This window comes from Phocoena sinus, chromosome 1, assembly GCF_008692025.1.
Source record: "Phocoena sinus isolate mPhoSin1 chromosome 1, mPhoSin1.pri, whole genome shotgun sequence".
NCBI classification, from domain to species: domain Eukaryota; kingdom Metazoa; phylum Chordata; class Mammalia; order Artiodactyla; family Phocoenidae; genus Phocoena; species Phocoena sinus.
In genome coordinates this window covers 119912778-119935680 of record NC_045763.1, presented here as the reverse complement: position 1 = coordinate 119935680, position 22903 = coordinate 119912778, and the positions used below count along the sequence as shown (strand labels likewise).

General features: G+C 42.6%; 1 protein-coding gene across 6 annotated transcripts in view; it reads right to left on the bottom strand.

Annotated features, from left to right (window-relative positions):
* The window catches only part of DDR2 (discoidin domain receptor tyrosine kinase 2), a 164803-nt gene that overhangs the window by 131860 nt on the left and 10040 nt on the right, over window positions 1–22903 (bottom strand). For 3 of the 6 annotated variants that reach the window (XM_032632706.1, XM_032632715.1, XM_032632725.1), the window contains exon 2: window positions 9898–10045. Coding sequence is in view for 2 of the 6 variants with exons in the window: in XM_032632681.1 (XP_032488572.1) it covers window positions 1439–1513 (75 nt within the window). In the remaining 4 variants the exon portion in view is untranslated. Of the gene's footprint in view, window positions 1–1438; window positions 1529–9897; window positions 10046–11167; window positions 11207–14991; window positions 15099–22903 lie in introns of those variants that run through there. The other 3 variants (XM_032632681.1, XM_032632691.1, XM_032632734.1) reach the window with 2 other exon arrangements.

Sequence of the window (22903 nt, the reverse complement as noted above, 5' to 3'; positions counted from 1 at the left end):
CTGTGAACATGTCCCCAGGAATCTGAAGTAGAGGTTCAGAAACGGGAAGTTGGGGACACAGGCAAGAAACAGCAAGTCCGAGAGGGGTTTTGGTTTGAGCAGAAAATACAGGTAGGAATAAATGAATCACGGGGATGAAATGTACAGCATGGACAATATGGTTAAAAATATTGTAATATCTTTGTATGGTGACGGATGGTAACTAGACTTATCATAGTGATCATTTTGTAATGAATAGAAATATCGAATCACTATGTTGTAAATTTGGAACTAACATAATGTTGTAGGTCAATTATACTTCAATAAAAATAATTAATCAACTAATTAAAATACATGTAGGAAACTGATGGGAAATGAAGTTGGAAAGATCGAGTGGGGTTTTGTTCTGAAAGGCCTTGAATACCATATCAATGTGTTTACACCATTTTTCCCAAGAAGGTAACACAGAACTACCACATATATTGGAGCAGAGCTCAGATTGTAAACTCGTTATTTTTCATCCCCAGAAACAGACTGACATGTGAGGATAATTTAACTAGAGCAAGGAAAGATAATCTTGAGAATAAAAATAACCTCAGAGTCCCAGGGAAGGAAAGAGGGTACCTAGATTTTTCATATATTCTCTCTGAAAAGAACAAATACTCTTTTATATCTTCCTTTTTAAAAAATTACATACCTTCTTTTCTGTCTTTTTCTGATATAAAAGTAATGCATGCTTATTTATGAAATTTCAGTTGTATGAAGAGCCAAAACTGATCCTGTAATCTCCTCATCTAAAATCAAACACGGTTAATCTTTTGGTACATTTCCTTTAGAGGTTTTTTTCCTGTGCATTTTTTACATAACGGATCCCATACCTTTATATAACTTTGTGATTTTTAATTTTACTTAATATAAAACCACAAATACCCTCCTGTGGTGTCTAAAATCCTCAAAACTATCATTTCAAAAGCTTAAAACCTTTATACTTAACCATATCCTCAATGCTGGCCACTTACATTATTTCTTTTTTGTATCTAATGCTTCATCTTTGTGTATAAATTTTGTCCCTTTCAGGATGTTTTCTCAGAACAGAGTCATAAGAGTTAAATTCCTACATAAAACAGCATGGACATATTTTTAAGGTCATTCATTCATCTTGTTGAATTGATTTATAATTCTGGGGGTCTTTTTATATATATAGAATTGCTAGAGTTTTTAACTGAATGAAAGCCGTTTCTCCTTTTTAATGGCTCTTCTCTAATTACAAAAATATATCATATTTGAAGAAAAGAACAATCTCCATAAAATTAGACTGCTGGGGCAGGGCAGGGCAGGGGGCGGCAGGGGGTTTTTACATGAAATTTAATGTCTACTCACGCTTGGGCATTTTTTGTATTGCCGCTTTCTCCTGTCTTCTGATTAGGACTACATCCCTCTTCCCTTCCTCACAACCTACCTCACCCCTCTCCTCTCCCAGCCTCTCAGATTCTTGGATATGATCAGTTCTGCGATTTATCAAGGGAGACTCCATCTTGTATACCTCAGTAAAGAGGCCAAGTTCACACACAGAGGCTTCTGCATCCTTGCCCAGGGCTTCGGGAAGTAAAGTTTTGCAAAAAAAAAAAAAAAAAAAGATTAGTGGTGCTTTCCTGATCTTCATGGCCTGTGTGTTTCTCATTATCTTCCCTTGGATGCAGTCATTGGTTTTCGTTCCAAAGCCACTCGAGGCTGGTCATTGCTCCTCCCAGAGCAGGGAGACTTCTCTAGGGCTAATGGTAGGGAGAGAGATGAGTCACCAGCCTCTCGTATAGTCAGACCCCCTCCTCTCCGTCCCTCCTGGCAGAGTCCTGCTTCAGACTCCCTCACTGCCCACCTGCTCTCTTGCTGGGCTCCCCGCCTCCACCTTCTTCCTTCCCCTTCCAATCTTTCTCATATACCGCAGCAAGGTCAGGTCTTCCTGGAGCAGAAGTCATATCGTGTTACAACTCTGCTCCAACATCTGCAGCAGTTCTTTGTTACCTACATGCGAAACAGGGCCCAACAGTTTGCAGTGGATCAATAAATGTTTAGCATGTGCTTGTTAATGAGTGAGCACTAAGCACCATGGGAGCTATACAATGAGCTCTATGTCTGGTTCTGGGAGCTGAAACAGACATGTGAAAAGTTAAATAACAAGGCTCCCCCTCCCACCGACTTCCAGTTCTCCAGCCCTGCATATTTGACGGCTGGCTCTCACACTCAACTTGTTTCAAACGGAACTTACTCTCTTCCCCTGCAATCTACGTTTTCTATAGAATGGTCCCACTATCCAGGTTCTCAAGACAAGACAGATACAAGCCAGGAATATTGGGAGATAGGGGGGTCAGGAGATTTCGGCCTTGTAGTGCCCATCAAAATCCAGCTATCTGGGACTTCCCTGGTGGTCCAGTGGCTAAGACTCCACGCTCCCAGTACAGGGGTCCCGGGTTCCATCCCTGGTCAGGGAACTAGATCCCACGTGCTGCGACGAAGATCCCGCGTGCCGCAACTAAGACCCAGTGCAGCCAAACAAATATTTTTTTTTAAAAATCCAGCTATCTACTTAATCACTTTCCTAGTAGTGAGGGCTTAGGAACACAGAAGGGTACAGAAATAAACAAGGCATGCCCCACTTGCATAAGCAGATAATCTAGTGGAGGAGACATCGAGTTTGCAGGAGGGTGTCCCCTGTCCAGTGTCAACTCATACACCCAAACCACGCCTCAGAAACCTGAGTCTCCAGGTCCTCCCCCATTCAATCATCTAGTTTAGGAAAAATGGACTAGGGCATCCCCATGTACCCTCATGATTCTCTTGGACTGGTCTTCTACCAAATCCCAATCAATTCAGACATTAGAAAAACCACAATACTGTAGACACTTTATATTTACAGAACACTCTCAAACATTCCAAACTCTTCACACAATATCTTGTTGTGATTTAACCCTCACAACAAAATCACGAGGTATGTTCTTATCATCTTCATTTTACAGATGAGAAAACCATGCTTTAGGGAAGTTATGTCACATAGCCAGTTCCTTTCTGTGCTACAGACATATGTTTAAATTCTCATGTGTGTCAGAAATTAAGGGTGAACAAGTATTCACAAAGATCTCTGCCATCAATGACTTTACAATCTGGGGAGAGAGAGAGATACCTAAAAGAATAATTTCGATGTAATATGGTGTGAGGATGCAGAGTAGAGAGTAGACATCATCCAGCCCAACCCACAGATTCAGGGAGATTCAGAGAAAGTGGGTGAGGAGGGAAGAAACATGTCAACTAAACTACAACTTGACTGAGTCATTGGCTCACAGATGGGGAAACTAGAATTTAAACTCAGGTTTGTCCGACTCTCCAATTCATGTTTTTCCCACCATCCTGTGACATGGTAGGTTTTCAATGGATATTCATTGAGTAACAGAAGAAATGAATGAATGAATGAATGAATGAATACATTATGCTTCTTCCAGTGGAGAGAATGGCTGAAATGCCAGCCCAAACAGTAACTTTGGCTTTAAAACTCCCACATTCTGACCAGCTGAGCTAATCAGCTAATGCACCTTAGGGAATTCCAGGAGGGCTCCCTGGCAACAAGGCAGATGGTTCTCAACATATGGAGCCCGAATTCACTCCTACAATCTCTCAGAATTGGTTGATAGATTCTAGAATTGAGCAGAGGACTCACCACTTTTGTCTACTCCACTGCCTCAAAAAACCTTTTTTAGTGTCCTGGGCTTTGCAGACAGAGGGAAAAGAAACTAAGTAAGACCAGAGTTCCTAGTGCTACAGCAAAGATTCCCACAGAATCCCACACTAAACCCCTCTGGCTCCAGATAACTCTGTGTAAGGAAAATGGGTCCTAATTCTCCTACGCCCACCTCCTCTGAAATTTGGTTCTGCAAGGAGGAGAGCCAGGATCTCCAAGACTTGAAGATCAGAGCAATGTGCCCACATCCTCAAGTGTTTACATGGGGCTGCCCGTCTCCTCCCACAACCTCCTGTTCCACTGTGTTTGTGGAGCAGATGTCTCCGTGCCAGCAAGCCCCCTTCTGCACTTCCTGCTTCTCGGCCCAAATCTCTGCCTTCTGTCTTCGTGTGCTTGGCATACACAGGCAGCAAGCTTGGAGCTTGTGTGTGCCATCATTGCACAATTCAAAAACCCCAAATAAGAGACAGGTGGTAGGATTCTCCCAGGGAATTAAAAGAAGGACTCCAAGCCCACGCCGTCTGAGTCTGGCTGCCCAGTGAGCAGCCTACGGGTGGGTTGGGCTAAGGCTACTGGTTCAGTAGTTAAAAGGCAGATTCTACCAAACCCATACAAGGCTGTCTTTATTCCTTGGTCCCAAACATTTCTACTCAGAATTTCCTCTTGGCTCTTTCCAGTTCTTGAGGAAAGTCTAACTTATTTTGAACAATTAATGGAATCAGTTTGTGGAGAAGAGTCATACCAATAAAATCACAGTCATTTCTTTAAGAAGGGAGATATGAAATGGGCCCTGGAAAGTCACAGACTCTTTGGTACCATTATTTGAATCAGTTTGGGGCTCAAGAGCCTTCATTGCCTGCTTGGGAGTTAAGATTTAATGATTCAGCTACTCCATGATGGATTAAAATTGGCTTGCAAATTTTGCCACTGGGGCAAAAGATCACAGCTACTGTCCTTTCCTTTAAGGTAACAGGGTTCATTTCATATGCTGGGCGGGGTGGGGGGGTCAGCAAACTTGTTTCTGTAAAGGCCCAGATAGCAAATATTTTAGGCTTTGTGAGCCAGAAGAATTCTGTTGCAACTATTCAACTCAGTTGATGTAGCACAAAAGAATTCACAGACAGTATGTAAATAAATGAGCATAGCTGGGTTCTAATAAAACTTTATTTACAAAAACCGGCCTACTTGTTCTACCATTACCTAAATTACCCCTAAAAAAAAATCAGAACCTACATTTAACATGATCTCCAGGTGATTTGTATATAGTACATCTGGAAACCAATGTGTCTCAAATACTAATCAAATTATATTGATAGATTCTGAGGCCTGAGGTTCTGTATTTTCAACAAGCCACCAGGTGATACTGATGCTGTCAGTGGATGACGTTTAATTAGCAAAGATCTATTTTGGTGATTCTCTACAAAACCCAATACTGGGGTAGAACATGGGAACTGGTGGGTACCAGCAGCCCACCACTACCCACCCAGTTTCTCTACCTCTAAACAGAATAATGAATGCATAATACTATGTTAAATGTTATGCCAAAGCAAAACTATCTGACACAGACTGAGACCTTGACTAAGACGGTCTCACAATCTTTTGACGGGGGGGGGGGACCTCATATAAATAAAAAAGTAATCAATACAAGAGGTTGTATGAATGTCTCTTGTAAGACAATACGACATCAGTGAAAAACCCTGACATATGCTATGAATGTCTAGCAGGAAGACCCTCAATCCCTCCCATCCGTCATAAAGGGAGGAACCAGGGGCTCTGTAAGCCAGGAAGCAGGAATTTTGAGTAGATTCAGGGTCAGGAGGAAATTCAGTGAACATTTCCAGCCAGGAACACAACACGATTCCTTCAGCCCACAATCTCTGAATAAAAGAGCTGATGTAATATGAGAAATTATAAGGCATTGAATATTAAAACAATGGAAATAAGATTCTACCAGACTTACGTAAACTCTGAGGGCAATACAGTTTGTGGCTGACCCTCAAATCTACTCTTAAAAGCTACAAAGATCAAAGCAAAAACGAGAGACTGAGATTTTAGAAAACAGGCTCAAAGTGTTTCATGCATATGTATTTTTAGGTCTCCAGATACTTCCCCCGAAGGCTTATTATTACGACACCTTAAATCTGGTTCCGAACTGCACCCACACTCAGCAAGAGGGGCATCGGAAACGAGCATCTCCCAAAGCAATGTCATCCCCCTCTCCTAGAGCATATACCACACAGATGCTCAGTCCCGAGGATGGCATCCAGATGTCTCAGCCCAGCCAGCAGGCAGAGCCCTCCCCAGGCTGGCAGCCTCCCTCCTTTCCAGCTTTATCTTCCACCCCTCCTCGACCCCAAAACTCTGCTCCCAGGAGATTGCTATTTCCTCCTTCCCCTCCACCCACGTGCCCAATCCGATCCTTGTTTACTGGTCACTCTGCATCTTTGTTGCCTAGGTCCGCTCTGCCAAGAATGACTGACCCACACCTTTCTGAGTATCGAATCCCTGCCTGGTCTCCAAGGTTTGGCCCAAGCTCCACGCCCTCCATAGTCAAGGCAATTGTTCTCTGACCAGCCCGGACACAAGTGCTCTCTCCTTCCTTCAACCTTTCATCACCCTCTTGACACACCCTTACCTCCCTGGAGCGTACTTCTTTGCCCTCCTTCCCTCTCGTATTAGCCATGAGCAACTCAGGCTGGGTTCTCTCTCATTTATATTTGGATCCCTTCAGGTCACTTCCAGAGTCGCTTACACATCACAGGTGCTCCATAAACAGCGTTATTATGTTAGTAAGCAAAAATACTATGCAAAGTCCTTGGATAACCATGAACAACAACAAAAAAAGAGCATGTTGTCTAGCCCATAGGTTCTTTTTCAGATCACCATGGTCCGTTCTGTTTCTCCTTTTCAGAACATTTTCAGAGCCCTGTTCATCCAGAAACGTCCAAATCAACCTCTGGCACATCTAACCCCCAGTTCCCTGTGCCAGGTTTGCTTCCTCCATTTCTATTGGGCTCCCCTCCCCTGTCCTGCGGTGGCACACCCACCATACCTGTGGCTCCCTGATTAGTTAGATGCTGACCCAGACCCTGACTTCTCTGAAATGATCCTGGCACAGCCCAAACTCCAAAATCTCAGACATTCGGGTTTATGCAGCATCACGATCACAGGGTCTCATTTGTCTCCACTGTAATCCATTCTGTGACAAGCAGACGCCTCTCAGGTTTGCTCCTGTCACGGCCCCAACCTCCCCCCACCCACATGGCCTCCCCCCTCCAACAGCCCCCCCCCCATGCTGTCTTCATGCCCTAGCACACATGTCCCCCAGGACACATGAAACCAGAACCTTCCATCAGAGTGGCTCGTGAGAAACAGACCACTTGCAAAGGGAAAACAGTTGGAAATACAAGATTTTCCTTTAAAGGAGAAAGTAACGTTGGCAGCAGTGCTCTTCTCAGCTGCCCTCCAGCAGTGTTGAAAGAGCCATTTGGGGAGACAGAGGGAAAGGAAGGAAGTATGAGTGACAAATGGAGAGCAGAAAATAGTGAAAGAGAGGGAGACAAAAGAGAAAAGAAGAGGGAAGACAGATAAGGGCGGGGGGGGGGGGGGGGGGGCGGGGGCACAAACCGGAAGGAGGTGGGTGGCAGAGCAAGAGAATGAGGGTCAAAAACAAAAGGAGGAGAAGGCAGCAGAGGAGGAGGTGGAAAAGGCAGAGGAGGAGGGGCCTGCACCGCTGGGTCTCACGAACACGGGCCACCAGTTCTGCGGCAACCCTGCCGCTCTCCCCCAGGAGCTGTGTCATCCACCAGGGGACAGGCTCTCCACTGGCTTCTTAGAAACACTCAGAGCTCTGAAGAGTATGTCAGAGTCCCCTGGGCCCAAAACAGACAACTGCATAGAATTCAGGGAGTCTGTCCCCAAAGGCTCTTGTTAACCTTCTGCACTCAGCCTTCATTAGAGATGCAAGACCTTTGAAAAGTCCGTGAGCATACATGCAGACGAAGCCTCACGTTCCAGAGTTTCTGTTAATAATGTCCCCTTTCCCTCACAAGTGTTCCGGTTTAGATGCTAAATTACCCACGCTTCCTATTAATAAGAGACACAGGAAACTGAAACTTATTAAGTCTCTAAACAGACTGAAATACTTAGCCTCATCATTCTCAGAAAAGGAGGAAGCCTGCATTTGTGACCAGAAGAGACCAGAAGAAATCAGAACTCCTTCCTGGGAGAACCAAAGTACTTGAGATAATTCTAGGCATAATACTATGATGGTAAGGGTGGGGAAGGCACCCAGATTAGGCTTCTCAAGCCAAGGCTATTTATAGCACGTGCCTTGGATATTGAAATAATAATTTCTAGGGCTTCCCTGGTGGCACAGTGGTTGAGAGTCTGCCTGCCAATGCAGGGGACGTGGGTGCGGGCCCTGGTCTGGGAGGATCCCACATGCCGCGGAGCAACTGGGCCCGTGAGCCACAACTACTGAGCCTGCGCTCTAGAGCCCACAAACCACAACTACTGAGCCTGCACATCTGGAGCCTGTGTTCCGCAACAAGAGAGGCCACGATAGTGAGAGGTCCGCGCACCGCGATGAAGAGTGGCCCCCGCTTGCCGCAACTAGAGAAAGCCCTCGCACAGAAACGAAGACCCAACACAGCCACAAATAAATAAATAAATTTAAATCATATGGGCTTCTAAGAAGACCTCTGCTTAAATAATAATAATAATAATAATAATTTCTAGAACTAGTCATTTAAGGTTGGGTGGCAGGGGAAGAAAAGACCACAATGATAGGTAACTTTACCCTTCTAAAAGGTAAAGCAGAATGAGTCACAGATAAATAATGTTTGAGGAGTCAAATGGAATAGAGAAACTCTGCAGTAACCCGCAGTAACCTCTGGTTAGTGGTTAAGTGTAGCTATGGATTATTCATTCTGAAATGTACACCATGAAGGCTCAAGTTAAGACTGCTTAGCTCTCCAGTATCAAGAGTCTATTGGAAGAAAGGAAGGGAGGGAGGGAGGAAATTAGTTTCAAAGCAATCTATGGGAATAAAGGGACCCAAGATATTTTATCACCACAAGGAAGCTAAGGAGTAATGCGGAGGGAGGGTGGGTAGGATGACCTAGATAATAAACAGAAAGGAGTATATAACCCCCAGGAGCATTTGATAGTGAGAAGAAATCTCCTGGGGAATGTGAGGAAAGACTACTTTACCCTCCTATCCTCATCCTTCATCGCAAAGATGGTCCACATTATTTACTCAACCGCGCATTCACTTAACAAGTATTACAGAAGCTGTGAGCGATGTAAGTCTAAATCAAGGCACTGAGTCCTCAATGAGCATCTTCCACATGCCAGACCCCATGCTAGATGCCAGGGATGCAGGCATGAAGGAGATATGGTTTCTGCCTTCAATAAGCTCCAGACTGAGAAGGTCTCAGACACATGAAATTGCTACAGTTCTAGTTTTGTTGATGGGATTTGAGTCTCCTAAAGAATGAACTGAGAAGTCCCATTCAGACCAAAATTCACCTACAGCAGACCACCTAGACCTGTGCAAACGTTTTTGGTTTCCTCATGAAAGCTCTGCAGTGTATCACGTTTCTCTTTCTGCCTTGGGTCCCAGAGCTAAGTAGTACACTTAACTGCAATAAGCATCCCTGGGCTAGGTTTTCTTGTACATTTAACTCTCCCAAAACTTATTTCAGGGCTCTGGTTCTCTTACCCTGATTTTAGTAGTTCTGTTAAGTATTATTTTTCTCTAAACCACCTCAAATTATTGCTGGAAGAGGGCAATTTATTTAAAAATTTATAAATGATCTTTTCTATTAGAAGAGGCCCAGATTGATCTAGGAACTCCAGAGATTCCAGTGGGTCTTATAGGGACAGGGAAGACCTAGAGATCCTGGGTCACTCGGAGCTGGGGACACAGGACACCGCAGGATGGGCCTCTAATCTGGGCTGGCTACAACTGGATCAATGAAGTACAAAGAGGAAACAGACATTCAATATCAGGTTCCCTGTACAATCAAATCCATGATCTTTTCATTTGATATCAGCTCTGGGACAGAACCCGAGGCTCACCTTTCCCCATGACACCTACCAGGGTAAGTGAGGGGCTCAAGGGGAGCCACACTGTCACCCCCAATCTCCTGTGGTGACCCAGCTTCAGTGACTGCCCTACTTACATCAACGGGTGCAGAACATCCTCTGAGGGGCAGGATCCTCAGGAACAGCTGGCCTCTGCTTCGCTTCAATTATCGTAGCTTCTTTGCTTCAAGTCACAAGTCTCAGCACTTTCTAGAGCATTGAACCCCCGACTAGTCGTAGATCTCCCTTTACAGAGGGGGAAAAATCAGAAAGCAATGTTTTATTACAGACTTTTTCTTCATTCACGTTTTCTTTCCTGTTTGACATTTCTGCCCACCACTATCAAACAGAAGCCTCCCAAGGACCCCTGGCACTGAAGGAATTTGAGAAATCCTCAAAGAGTTTTTGTTTATGGGGGTTATGCTATTGATATTTATCAATTTAGAAATTTAAAAACTGAATTTTTAATTTATTACTTATTAATTCATTAAAATAATAATTCCATGTTAACACAAATAAGAATTTTTAATAAAAATGTTTCATAAAACATTTAGTGAGAAGAGTGACATTGTTTTACATTTTTAAAAATCTCTTTGATATCTGGCTTAATCAAACAGATTCTATCTGCTTCTGGATTCAATTTGTTGCAGTAATAGCACAAGTCATTTAACCTCTGGAAAATTCCACCATATACTTGTGGGAGAATGAGAGTGAAAAAAGCAAAAACATCCTAGTGTTGTTATGAAAACAGTTTTTATCCTGTGGACCCCCTGAAAGGGTCTCAAGAACTCGCAGGGATCCCCCGAGTACACAGGAACCAGTGCTCCATATGGTCAAAAGAAGTCACGCTTCCACGTCGGACTATCAGTCCCCTTCCTCAGATGCAGCTAGTTATCAGTTACCTGAGTAGTCTTCTAGAACTATCCTAAACATATGTAAAAATATATGGATGGATAGGATTTTTTTAATTAAAAAAAATCAAGTATTAGCATCCCATATATTTCACCTTGGGTTTTCTGTTATACATGTTGGGGGCAGTTGCATTTCAGCATACGTAGTTACATCATCCCTTTTCACAGGTCTATAGTATCCCGCTCAATGGATACAATGATATATAACTCTACATAGTGCCACAGGGTCCAAGTGGGTTCCTGAACGGCTACCATAAGTTGCCAATTTCTTCAGTGAAGGATTTAGAACTTAATGCAAATAAAGTGGCCACATGGAGCAAGAATGAATGTCACATATATTACTACAGCCTTCCTCCGACTTCTAGTTGCCTAACAAGGCATGCAGCTGAAGTCTTCAAAATTTGAGAAAATATCCCAACTTTGGCAATACTACCGTCCTTTTATACTTGGGGCTTACCTCAGTGTTCCAGAAAAACTTGCACTAATATCTCTGTGCCTGTTTGTACCAGAATGTTTACAAACATCAACCTCTTCTGAAACACACTATCATCAGTGCCACATCATCATGGGGGAAGAAAGCAGGATCAGGGTCCAAGGGTCCCCAAACAGTATTTCTGAAAACTATTTCCCTGTGGTACTAAGGTCGCAAAGGTTAGCCCTGTTAGAACACAATTTCCCTGACATAGAAAACCTGTCACCTAAAGGAAACCCTCGCCTCATATGGCTAATTTGGTCTAATTACATTGCAGGCTTCAAATGCTAAAATGTATGCAGACTACCTGCGTTCATTTCCTCACGCTGAGATTTACTAGCTATATAATCTTGGGGGTTACTTAGCTTCTACTTACTTGTAAAATGGAGATAATGATAACTATCTCACATAGTTATGAAGAAGAATAATTGTAATTCTCTGTTAAATGTGCCTGCCACATAGTAGGTGCTCAATGCTCAGTAACTGCTAGCCCTCTCCCTTTATTGTTCTATGAGCAGAAATAATGTGTGAGACTGATCTTATGTCATGGACTGAGCTGGCTTTTCAGGGAACCCCAATAATCTAGTCTTTTAGGAAGTCTGGAGCTATAAGAGACTGGGACAAGAGAAGATGATGGAGATTTTTTTTTCCTCTTGTGAGATGTTTGTCATCTGTCTGATTCAAAATGAGAGACACAGGTCTGCTTTCCTCCTCACTAGGCCAGGAAAACTGGCACCAACATTTCCGGCATTTCTGTTTCAACTTTTCCATCTGTCTCTGAAATTATATAGGCCAGTGTGGTTTGCACTTGTAGGCCCACAGAATCTACAGAAAATCCATCAGGTTTTGGGGAGTCCCTCAGGTGAGGATGAGCAGAGATTTACTTCTGAACAATTCCCAGGAGTAGAAGCAGCACTTACAGTAATTACAGACAGAATTATTATTATGACCTCCACTTACAGATGAAGAAACTAAGGTCTGGAGACATTAGGTAAATTCCCCAAGGTAACACAGCTAACAAGGGCAGGGTGGGAACTCAAAACCAGGTTTGTCCTATTCCAAAGCTCAAATTTTTAACCACATCATCATAGGATGCTCCAACTAGAAAGGAAACCAGCCCTGTCATGACATAGCAAGGCCGGCAGCTTCATAGAAATGGTCTCACGGAGGGAGAAATTATCCTTAACTGTAAGTTAAGGATTTACTAACCCAATAGTGTAAAAAATCAAAATTCTTCAGAAAATCATACCTCAACTAGATGCAAAGTAGAATGGCAGGACACCAAAACCAATATTTTATTAGTTTTGGATTTGTAGATTATCTTATTTTATTTGCATTCGATTAGCTCAATTATTAAGATCAATAGGTTGTTTCAATTTATAGATTATTATTTTTAAAAATAGATTAATATTTTAATATTAAGTTAGCCAATAATATTTCTAGCTCCTAGTATACATCAAGTACTATAAGTGTTAAAGATGAAGAAAACATGTTCCTTGTCCTTGAAGAAGAAGATATAGTGGATATTATAAGATATAATAGATATAACTACTCTATATATATATTATATATATATATATATACATAATATATATATTTGGGTTGGTGAGATAATAAGATAGAAAAGAATAAGACACTAAAAGAAGGAGAAATCAAGCCAGTGGAATGTTCAGGGAAGACTTGAAGGAGGGAGAAGGCATCATTTAAGTGGACTCTTGAAATATAACTGGGATTTTGTCAGAAAAAGTAAATATAAAAGTCTAAGAAAAGGGAACAATTTGAATAGGCAAGTTATGGAATGAGGATATCAATAAATAGTGGCTGGAGGACAGGAAAAGCTCAGTAATTGAAGCTAGACTGGAAGATGGTTGAGGCTATGGATACCGGCAAGAGGTGAGAACAGGCGACCCAGGAAAAGCTTTGGAAGAGGAATGACGGGGTGAGGGAGGCTCTATAAGGCTTAACCTGGCATGTGAGATGCTTTAGAGGAGAGAGAGGGGCAGAGTGACCAATGGGAGCCTGACCTAGAACAATGACATCAGGAAGGGAAAAGAAATAACGTGGAGGTATGATAATAATCAAGTGGAGAGGACTGGATCGCTCAGCGACTAGCTACAGCAGGGAAGAAGGAAGGAGTCAAGGAAGCCTGCGTTTCCAACCTGCAAGTGACCAGGAGCACGTCACTATGTATTAACAAAACCTGGGAAAACTGGAAGAGGAATTGGTTCACAAAGGATGATTGTGAGTTTGGTTTTGAACATAAAGAATTTGGTTTCCTCTCAGTGGAAACAGATTAATACATCGAGCAGAGGAGTAGAAATCTGAGTCTGGCCTTCAAGAGAGAGTTTGGTTCCATCAATAGATGAATGGATAAAGAATACACACACACACACACCACACACACACAAAATGGAATACTACTCGGCCATAAAAAGGAGAGAGTTTGGTGTTATGGATTCATATCTGAACATCAAGTCCATAAAAGCAATAATTAAAGTCTGAGAAGATGAGATGATCCGGGTAGAAGGAAAAGAAGAAAACTAAAGACAGAACCCTGGGGCCTATCTGCACTGACTGGTGGAAGAACGTCTCTGCTTCCCCTACTACCCTCTGGGTGAGACTCAAGACAACTTAAAAACAGTTCCTCCTCACAAAACATCAGCACTCCCTGATCTAACCCAGCTCCCTCAGTTTACAGATAAAGAAGACTCAGGGCCAGACAGTTAACTGATTTATCCAAGGCCTCACAGCTGCTTATCAGCAAAACTGAGACTAGACAAATGAAGTGACTTGGGAATTAGTCTTGCCTTAGCAACTGGATACTGGCATGTGCAGAGAAGCCTGAGAGCAAACCAGAAGCTTCATTTACCTCTGCTCCACCAGTTCAGCACTGTGACCCTGCCCAACCATATCATCAGCTCAGGGGTTCAAACCACATCTTACTCATCGTGTTGTCACTGTCCCTCTGCCCTCACTTTCCTTACCACTGTCTCCGCCACCGGCGTTATTACAGAGTAGAAAAATCAGATTATTTTCCTCTTCTGAATATGCACATGACCACAGACTTTCGGAGTTGAAAGAACTTAAGAATTCATCTAGTATTAGTATAGCCCCTGTGCAAACAGAGCCAGAGAAGTTCAATGACCAGATGACCAGTTAGCAGTAGACCCCAGACTAAAATTCCAAACTCTTTTTTTCTTTCCATTACACTACCAACCTTTAGTGCAAGAGACTTATTTTTAAGACAATGTTTCGTGTCTTTAATTTCTTGATATTATGCTATGTAGCCCTCTCCCCTCAAGATGCTTCTTTAAAATACGAGCTCCATGGTCCAAAAAGTTTGTGGAGTGCTATAAGCTATACCTCTCTTGGACGGTCAAAATGCTTATTACCACATTAAAGACCTTGGGAAGTCCTTGCAGTAAAGAAACCTGCTCAATTCTCTAAGAATACTTCCCAAAAACTTATTTGGCCACAGAACTCTGGCCCTGGCCCTGGCCCTATCGTCCTCCATTTAAAAACCCACTGGTTTCCAAGGATTGTAATTTGGGAAGCACCACCTTTGCCCAGTTAGCAAGATTTCCTTTGTTAGGTCCCAAGAAGAAGTGCCAATACTGAGGTCCTCCCTGTGTGAACCGGGTGGGGTAGCAATGAGAGACAGAGAAGGAAAGAGAAACAACAAAGAGCCCCAGTCTCATCCAGAGCCATCTGCCCTGCCAACATCAAAGGGCGAAACAGCTACTTGAGAAGTTTTGACTCAGGATCCTGGTTATAAGCTTAAGGCAGTTGAAGTGGAAATCATCTCCAACCTTGACTTCTTGTGGGAAAATGGCTTTCCAGGTTCTCAAACACTCCACATCAGCTAGCGTGTGGGTTTCACCCTGCCTCTAGCCCCACCATTAGTAGCAATACTCTCTCATCAGTGTCCTTCAAGTTACATCCACAGTGGCTCTAGCTTGTCCTTGCTCCTTCCACCACCCTGGTCGAAACCCTGTCACTTCACATCTGGAGGACTGACAGCAGCCTTTGGGTGAGTCTCCCCGACTTAACTCCTTCTCCCCTGCAACTTCCCTGACATGCTGCCGTCACATTAATCTTCTTAAAACAGCACTGCACCTGTTTTAAGATAAAGGAAAATGTTCAAAACTCCACGACATTCACAGCTCTCCTTAATGTAATAAAACAAATCTATACAAGGCTATTTCTCCATGCTCTCCAGTGCAAATTTCCACCACCCCAGGCTCACATCCTCACTGTTCAGAGCCGGCGGGTCATAAGCAGTCTGACTACCAAGCCTCTGTTCTTCCTGCTCTTTGCTTCCTGCCTATCTAATTCCATCCAATTCTTACTCCACTTCCAGCATCCAGCTCAAGTCCCCCGACAATACAACCCCTTCCCTGCACTCCTGTGCTTGCAGACACTGAGCAACTAGCCCCACGTTTCCTTTACCATTTCCCAAATTTTCTAACTGATAACAAACTCAGGAAATGACTGTGCCTTATGACAGTCAAGGCACTTAGTAAATGCTCAAAAAACAAAACAAAACAAACCTTTTGCTGCATAAAGGAATAAATCCTTTATTGACCTCGGAACAAAGAGTTAAGCAGAAAATTTCATGCCTACAAAACACTAGGAAAACTAACCCCTTTCTGGGCCTCAAAGGCATTTCTACCTTTTTAGTTCAATTGATCTTAGTTTCAGGAAAGGGGAAGAAGATTGATTTTACCCCATCCTGGGGCAGCTAGTGAGCTTTCATTCTTTTTTTTTACAGACAGAGCTGTGCTTTCTTGCTCCTTCTCATAGTTTCCCTGCAGTGCTTGGCCTCCAGGAGACAGAGCCTAGACTGAGTACATTAAGTGATATTTAAACATGTATCTCTAAATTCTCCACGGGTCTAGCCAAAAGAATGTTCTTTCCAAGAACATATCCTCCACTGACAACTGTTCCTTCCTTCATTCATTCTTTGAACTATTTGACAAACATTTACTGAGTGAATCCTTGAGCTACAAGGGTGGATAAAAAACAATCACGGTCCTCGAGGCACCGACAGTCAAATGCAGTTTTACTCTAAATGCAGGCAGAGGAACACCTGCAACAGAGTCACCCAAGGGAGGTTGTGAAAAAGACACAGGCTCTCTGGTGGACAGAAAATTTCTAATTTAACCAAGTCTGAGATGGAGCCTGGGATCTGCAATTTTGTTTGTTTGTTTGTTTGTTTTTTGCGGTACATGGGCCACTCACTGCTGGGGCCTCTCCCGTCGCGGAGCACAGGCTCCCGACGCACAGGCCCAGGGGCCATGGCCCACGGGCACAGCCGCTCCGTGGCGTGTGGGATCCACCCGGACCGGGGCACGAAACCGCGTCCCCTGCATCGGCAGGCGGACTCTCAACCACCGCGCCACCAGGGAAGCCCTGGGATCTGCGTTTTTAAAAAGAACTCCAGGTGATTCTGATGTATACTGAAGTTTGAGACTCACTGGTTCCATGGAAGGACAGGCATATAAGAAGAAGATTATAAAACAGTGGCGCCTACTTGCAAAGAAAGAGATATCCACAAGGTATGACACAGGCTCAAGGAGAGTAACGAAGCAGTGGTAAAGAGTTAGGTGTTGCAGTGAGAAAGACCTAGGTTCAAATTCTTATTCTGCTACTTATTCACTATGCAAGTGATCCTGTCTTAGTGTCATGTGTTCTCATATATAACATAAGAAAAATACCCACTTCACACAATTATTATAAGCTTTCAATGAGATCAAGTATATAAAGTGCTTAACATAAATCTTGGTACACAATAAGCACTCATCACTACGTTGTCATGATAGGTTTTATTATATATATAAATTTACAAATGGATGTTTTTTCTTTTCTTTTTTTTTTTTTTTTTTTGGGTTACAGGATCTTAGTTCCCTTGACCAGGGATTGAACCCAGGCCCCAGCAGTGAAAGCTCTGAGTCCTAACCACTGAACCACCAGGGAATTCCCTAGACATTTTTGATTATTAATGAAATTTAAAGAAACAAGGGCAGATCAGAAAGGTTTTCCTGAAAAAAAATAGTAGCTTGAATTTAGTTTTAAAACAGAGTATCTCCACGTGTAAATGTATTCTTTCAGTCCTCAACATTTCTAGAATTTTTTAAAGTTTATACCTTTGATTCTATAATCTGGAACTTTTCATACCAATGGTAACCAAGCACTGCCATGCGATTTCAGGGCCTGCCTTTTCTTTGTGTTTACAATTGTCCAAATGCCAAATGAAAGCCGGAGCAAGTCAAAGCTAGAAACAGAGGAAACGGGCCGAGGGAGAGTTGAGCCACTGGGTGGTACAGGGCAGTTTAATCCGCTCAGCCATTGTGGGCAGCGACTGTTCATGCAGCAGGCAGCTGTGTCATGCAGACTCTGACTCTACATACCGAAGCCTATCAGTTTATAGGCAGAAACCTATAAGGCATAAACACACAAAGCACAGTGGTTCTGTCACTAATTCTATTAGTAATTAGATTAGATACCCATTGTGTAGCTACTTCATTATCACCCCCATGCTAACCTTATCTTCAAGTGAATAGACAATTTAACAGATTATCTAATGATACCAAGTTAAAACTAACATTTGACTATTGCCTACCAGCAGAGCTTTGGTTAAGTAAGTATGAGGTCTGATTCCCACCCCCTCAATGCATAAACCCTTAAGGCTATTAATAACTATCTGTTTAACTCACTCCAACAGGCATTTTCTGCATGAGTATTAATTGCTTAAACAACAGACCCAAATTAAATACAGACCAGGCCCTGGGGCCACATGTGTCCACTCTATCTTTAACCTCCACACTAGTGGTTAGTTTCAACAAACCAAATCATCTCACGCATTAAAATAATGTTTGGTTGAGCTTATAACTATATTTGATTTCACTTATAAATCTGCTTTGGATTTATAGTTGCGCAAGAACTAAAGCATAAGAGATGTTGTGATATTGTGATTTATAAGAAATATATAGTGTAACTGATTCGCTTTGTTATAAAGCGGAAACTAACACACCATTGTAAAGCAATTATACTCCAATAAAGATGTTAAAAATAAATAAATAAATATCTGGTCATTCAGAGGACCAAAATATGTTTCTCATATATATTTGGACTTCATCCACAGATGCAGGCTCACAGAGCTCCCAAACCCCTTGGAATTTCCTAAGTGACAAGAGCCTTAAAGGCCTTTTATTAGGTTAATGAAGTGATTCTGGGACCCCACCTAAGGATGGGAGCTGGTTGCCAGGGAAACCAACCTTGTGATTAGAGGGTTGGAACTTTCAGTCCCACCACTGAGCTCCCGGGAGAAGAGGGGCTGGAGGTTGAATCAATCGCCAAGGGCCAATGATTTAATCAGTCATACCTGTGTAATGAGGCCTCCATAAAAACTCAAAAGGACAGGGTTCAGAGAGATTCCAAGTTGAAGAATACACGGAGATTTGGGGAGAATGGTGCCTAGTAAGGGCACAAAAGCTCCTCTCCCTTTCCCCATACTTTGCCCTATGCATCTCATCATCTGGCTGTCCCTGAGTTAAATCCTTTTATGATAAACTTGTCATCTAGCAAATAAAATGTTTCTCTGAGTTCTGTGAGCCCAAGGAGGGGGTCTTGGGAGTCTGATTTGTAGCCAGTCGATCAGAAGCACAGGTATTAGCAGCCTGAGCCTGCAAATGGCCTCTGAACTGAGGTGTAGTAAAGGGGTGGGGGCAGTCTTGTAGGACTGAACCCTTAACCTGGGGAATCTGATGCTATCTCTGGGTAGTGTCAGAATTCATTTGAATTGTAGGACACCCAGGTGGTGTCCAGAGAACAGTTCGGTGTTGTGTGGGAACACACACACACACACACACACACGCACACACACGCACACAACACGCACACAACACGCATGTGGAAATTGGGTCCAGGAACCTCATGTAAGTGTATACCTAGCTTTATGTTTGTACATGTTTTTTTTTTTTTTTTTTGTGGTACGCGGGCCTCTCACTGTTGTGGCCTCTCCCATTGCGGAGCACAGGCTCCGGACGCGCAGGCTCAGCGGCCATGGATCACGGGCCCAGCCGCTCCGCGACATGTGGGATCTTCCCGGACCGGGGCACGAACCTGTGTCCCCTGCATCGGCAGGCGGACTCTCAACCACTGTGCCACCAGGGAAGCCCTGTTTGTACATGTTTTAATAGTGTCCAAACAATCCATCAACCTAAGGAGCTGAAAAAAATTTCCCTATAAAATTGGTCCATATATTGTTCAGGTTTGAGTAATACCAAATTAGATAATCCTAAGGGAAGTTTTTTAGAGCGCTGAGTCCATTCTGTCTCTCTTGAAAAAGCCTGTCCTGCCTTTTCACCGAGGGAAGCAGTAGAGAACCTGCTCATTTAGAAACCCATGACTAAAACCATCGCGACAAGATGTCAGTTTCCTACAGCCTCAGCAGCTGTCTATCTTCCCAGTAGACCCTACATCAGCAGCAGCAAAGCTACTATGTTGGGGAGAGTGGGGGTGGGGAAGATAGTACTTCTTTGAATGTGGAACAGCATTTACCTTACACTTGAAGCCATTTACTTGGCCTTAAGAAGTGTGGTTGGTGATGGGGGGGAGATTATTGAGCTGTGATGAAGGGAAATGACATGGGCCTAAATATCCCAATGCTTTGTCCCCACTCTCACCTAACCTTCCTTTATTCACGAGAAAGTATTTTAACACCTCACGATCAGTGGGGTGGGTATTTTTCCCCAATACCAATTACTGAATCATGCAGTGGTAACCATAATAACATCCTCATGGTAAGGATGGACTTGAACGTTTTTTGGTTTTTTTTGCGGTACGCGGGCCTCTCACTGTTGTGGCTTCTCCCGGTGTGGAGCACAGGCTCCAGATACGCAGGCTCAGCGGCCATGGCTCACGGGCCCAGCCGCTCCGCGGCATGTGGGATCTTCCTGGACCGGGGCACGAACCCGTGGCCCCTGCATCGGCAGGCGGACTCTCAACCATTGCGCCACCAGGGAAGCCCTTGAACGTATTTTTGAAGAGCATCATAGTACTTTTCCCAGTAGCTCTGAGGAATGGTGACTGAGTACATTTAGGAATAAGTTGTGGATGACAATAGCTTCTGTTCCTACAAAGGGCTGGATTCAGACCTTTAGAGGCTCCAAGCGCTGAAAATATTATAGCAACCTCCCCATTCCACCTCACCAAGTACTTTGTTATAAAAAATAATGCTAAATGTAGCATTAACTATAAGAATATTCAGTAAAGTTCCTATTTTTTTATTATGACTGTTTCAATAACGTTTTTGGAACACTCAATTTCAATTTATTTCCAAAAGAAATGGGAGGTGTCCCTGCTAGTGCCTTAAACACCTTCGTGTAAAGCAACATTGTAAGTGAATTCAGGGTCCTCACTTGCATCATTTCACTTGAAACCAAGGCTCATTTGTTGCTTCCAGTCTGCTGATAACAAATATGCAGCCATTTTTTATGTGTCACACTCTTTTCTTCCTATTTAACTGCCCAAGAACTTCTTCACCAGACTTCTCTTTGCCCTAATCTACCCAACACAAATAAGGACTTAGATCTAAAAAGTTGGAAATTCATTTCAATATCCGTACTACTTAGTAAATTAGGGCTGGAAATTAGAACTTCTGCCCTATTTAAAGCAATGCTCCTTTTTTTTTCTTCCAGATTACTTATGCCCAAGGCAAGAAGGTACTTGTAGGATCATCAGGAAATGCAGTCACTGAAGTTTACATATATATGGGATAACATTAGACAGCCTGAGGTCCTTGACAGAATATGTTTTGTAAATGTTGGCAATACTTGATCAGTTGGGAAATGAAAGTGAGCACCCGGGAGCCTAGAAGGGGAACTTCCTACAACTGAGCAAAAGGCACGGCACAGCCCCCTTTTTATAGAAGGTGTGGGGTGCCTGTGGATCTAGGAGAGGGCAAGAAGTTAGCACATTAAGTCATGAAAATGAAAGATGTAAGCAAACATCACAGTTGTGAAGGAGAAATAATGGGAAGAGCTTCAATCAACTTTTACCCTGCAAAGGCCAAGTCCGACACCAAAAATACAGCAAAAGGATTAGAAAGTAACTTTTCACACTCCCTCGAGGGATCCACATAAGTCTAGAATTTACATCCTAGCTTGACATCGAAGCTTGACACCCCTTTGCTAATGAATGACTGAACAAAAGGCTTAGAAAAATCTTTACCTCCAAACATGATATTAAGTAGCAGTTAATTTACTCTTTACATCACACTAAATGATCAAATGAGAATTTTTTTTTTTTAATGAAAGTGGTCTCAGGGAAGAGAGACCACTCAGTATGAGAAGGAAGAGCGAAAGGTAAGCACTTCTATTATCAGAGGTCTGGACACACCTATAAGGAAAGAAGCATGACGAGGAGAAAGACACCAGCTCTGCCCATGGTCAAACCAGGAAAAACCAAATCTGCAGCTGTATCCTAAAACCTAGAATGACAATCATCACCCTCTGGGAATAACCATTTTCTATTTATTGCTTAAAGAAAAATAGCCCTGTGTGCATTTTATACCCAGTACACACCAAGTATTCATATGTGAGCTTATCTATTCCTCCACATTTGTACTCATGAAGACATTACTGCCTGCAATTTTCACAACTAAAAATAGCACGATCTGAACCCAGTGCTTCTGATAGCAAACCTAGTGCTCACGCCATCTCTCCATGACCTGGCTCTCTTGAGATTCCAATCTTACAGAATAACCAAGTAATAGAAAAATTTTGAGCCCTGTTAAATCCACAAAAAGTATAGTATGTGAGGCTTCAATTACTCCCCTCTAAGAATTTTTCTGGCAACAAGTAATTACTTTGCGAGGCATGTAATAAGTCTCTAACATACTATATCTTGAGAACTCAGTAAATATTTATGGGTTATGTTCTATGATGAGTTATAGAGATCACCTAAGACATGACCTTTACTAGACTAGGTGATACTGACCAAAAGAACTAGGGATGCCAAGAAGTAAGATCTGAGTTGGCCAGAGGGTCGGAAACTTAAGCTAACCTTTAAGGAACGGTGGTATTTGGCTAACATGAGAGGAGAAAGGAGAATACTTAACAGTATGGGGGGGGTGGGGGCGGGGAGTGAAAACTGAAGTGGAGACGAATGATTCAACACTTAACTATGAAAGTGAATATGGGGGTATGGGTGCTGGTATAGGCAGTTATTAGCATAACTGAACTAGAAAATGTAGAAATTTTATATTGCCCTTTACAGATGAGAAAATTGAAGTGCAATTAGGTTAAAAAATATAGTTGCACAAAGTTCAACTGCTAGTAGGTGGCAAAGTTAAAATTTAAATCTCACCCTGTTAACTCCTGGCCCATCACTCTTTCCACCATACCATGATTTTAAGTGAGAATGTTTGTATGTGGCATTAGTCAAAACAATTTCAATGAATATTCTTTCAAGTGATAAGTTATTCTAATTTGAATGATGTGACAAAGAGATTTCCCAAATATCTGCTACTAACCTGTTGAATTAGTCTTTCTCGATAATTTTAAGTTTCTGCTTCCATTAGATTAAATAATATTATTAAAGTTTAGGATAAACTGGCAATACTTAACTGAAAAACAAAATTAATAATTAGGAGTCAATTATATAACTATATTACAAGGTCTGACATCAAATAAGAAAGAAATAGCCAGGATAAAATCA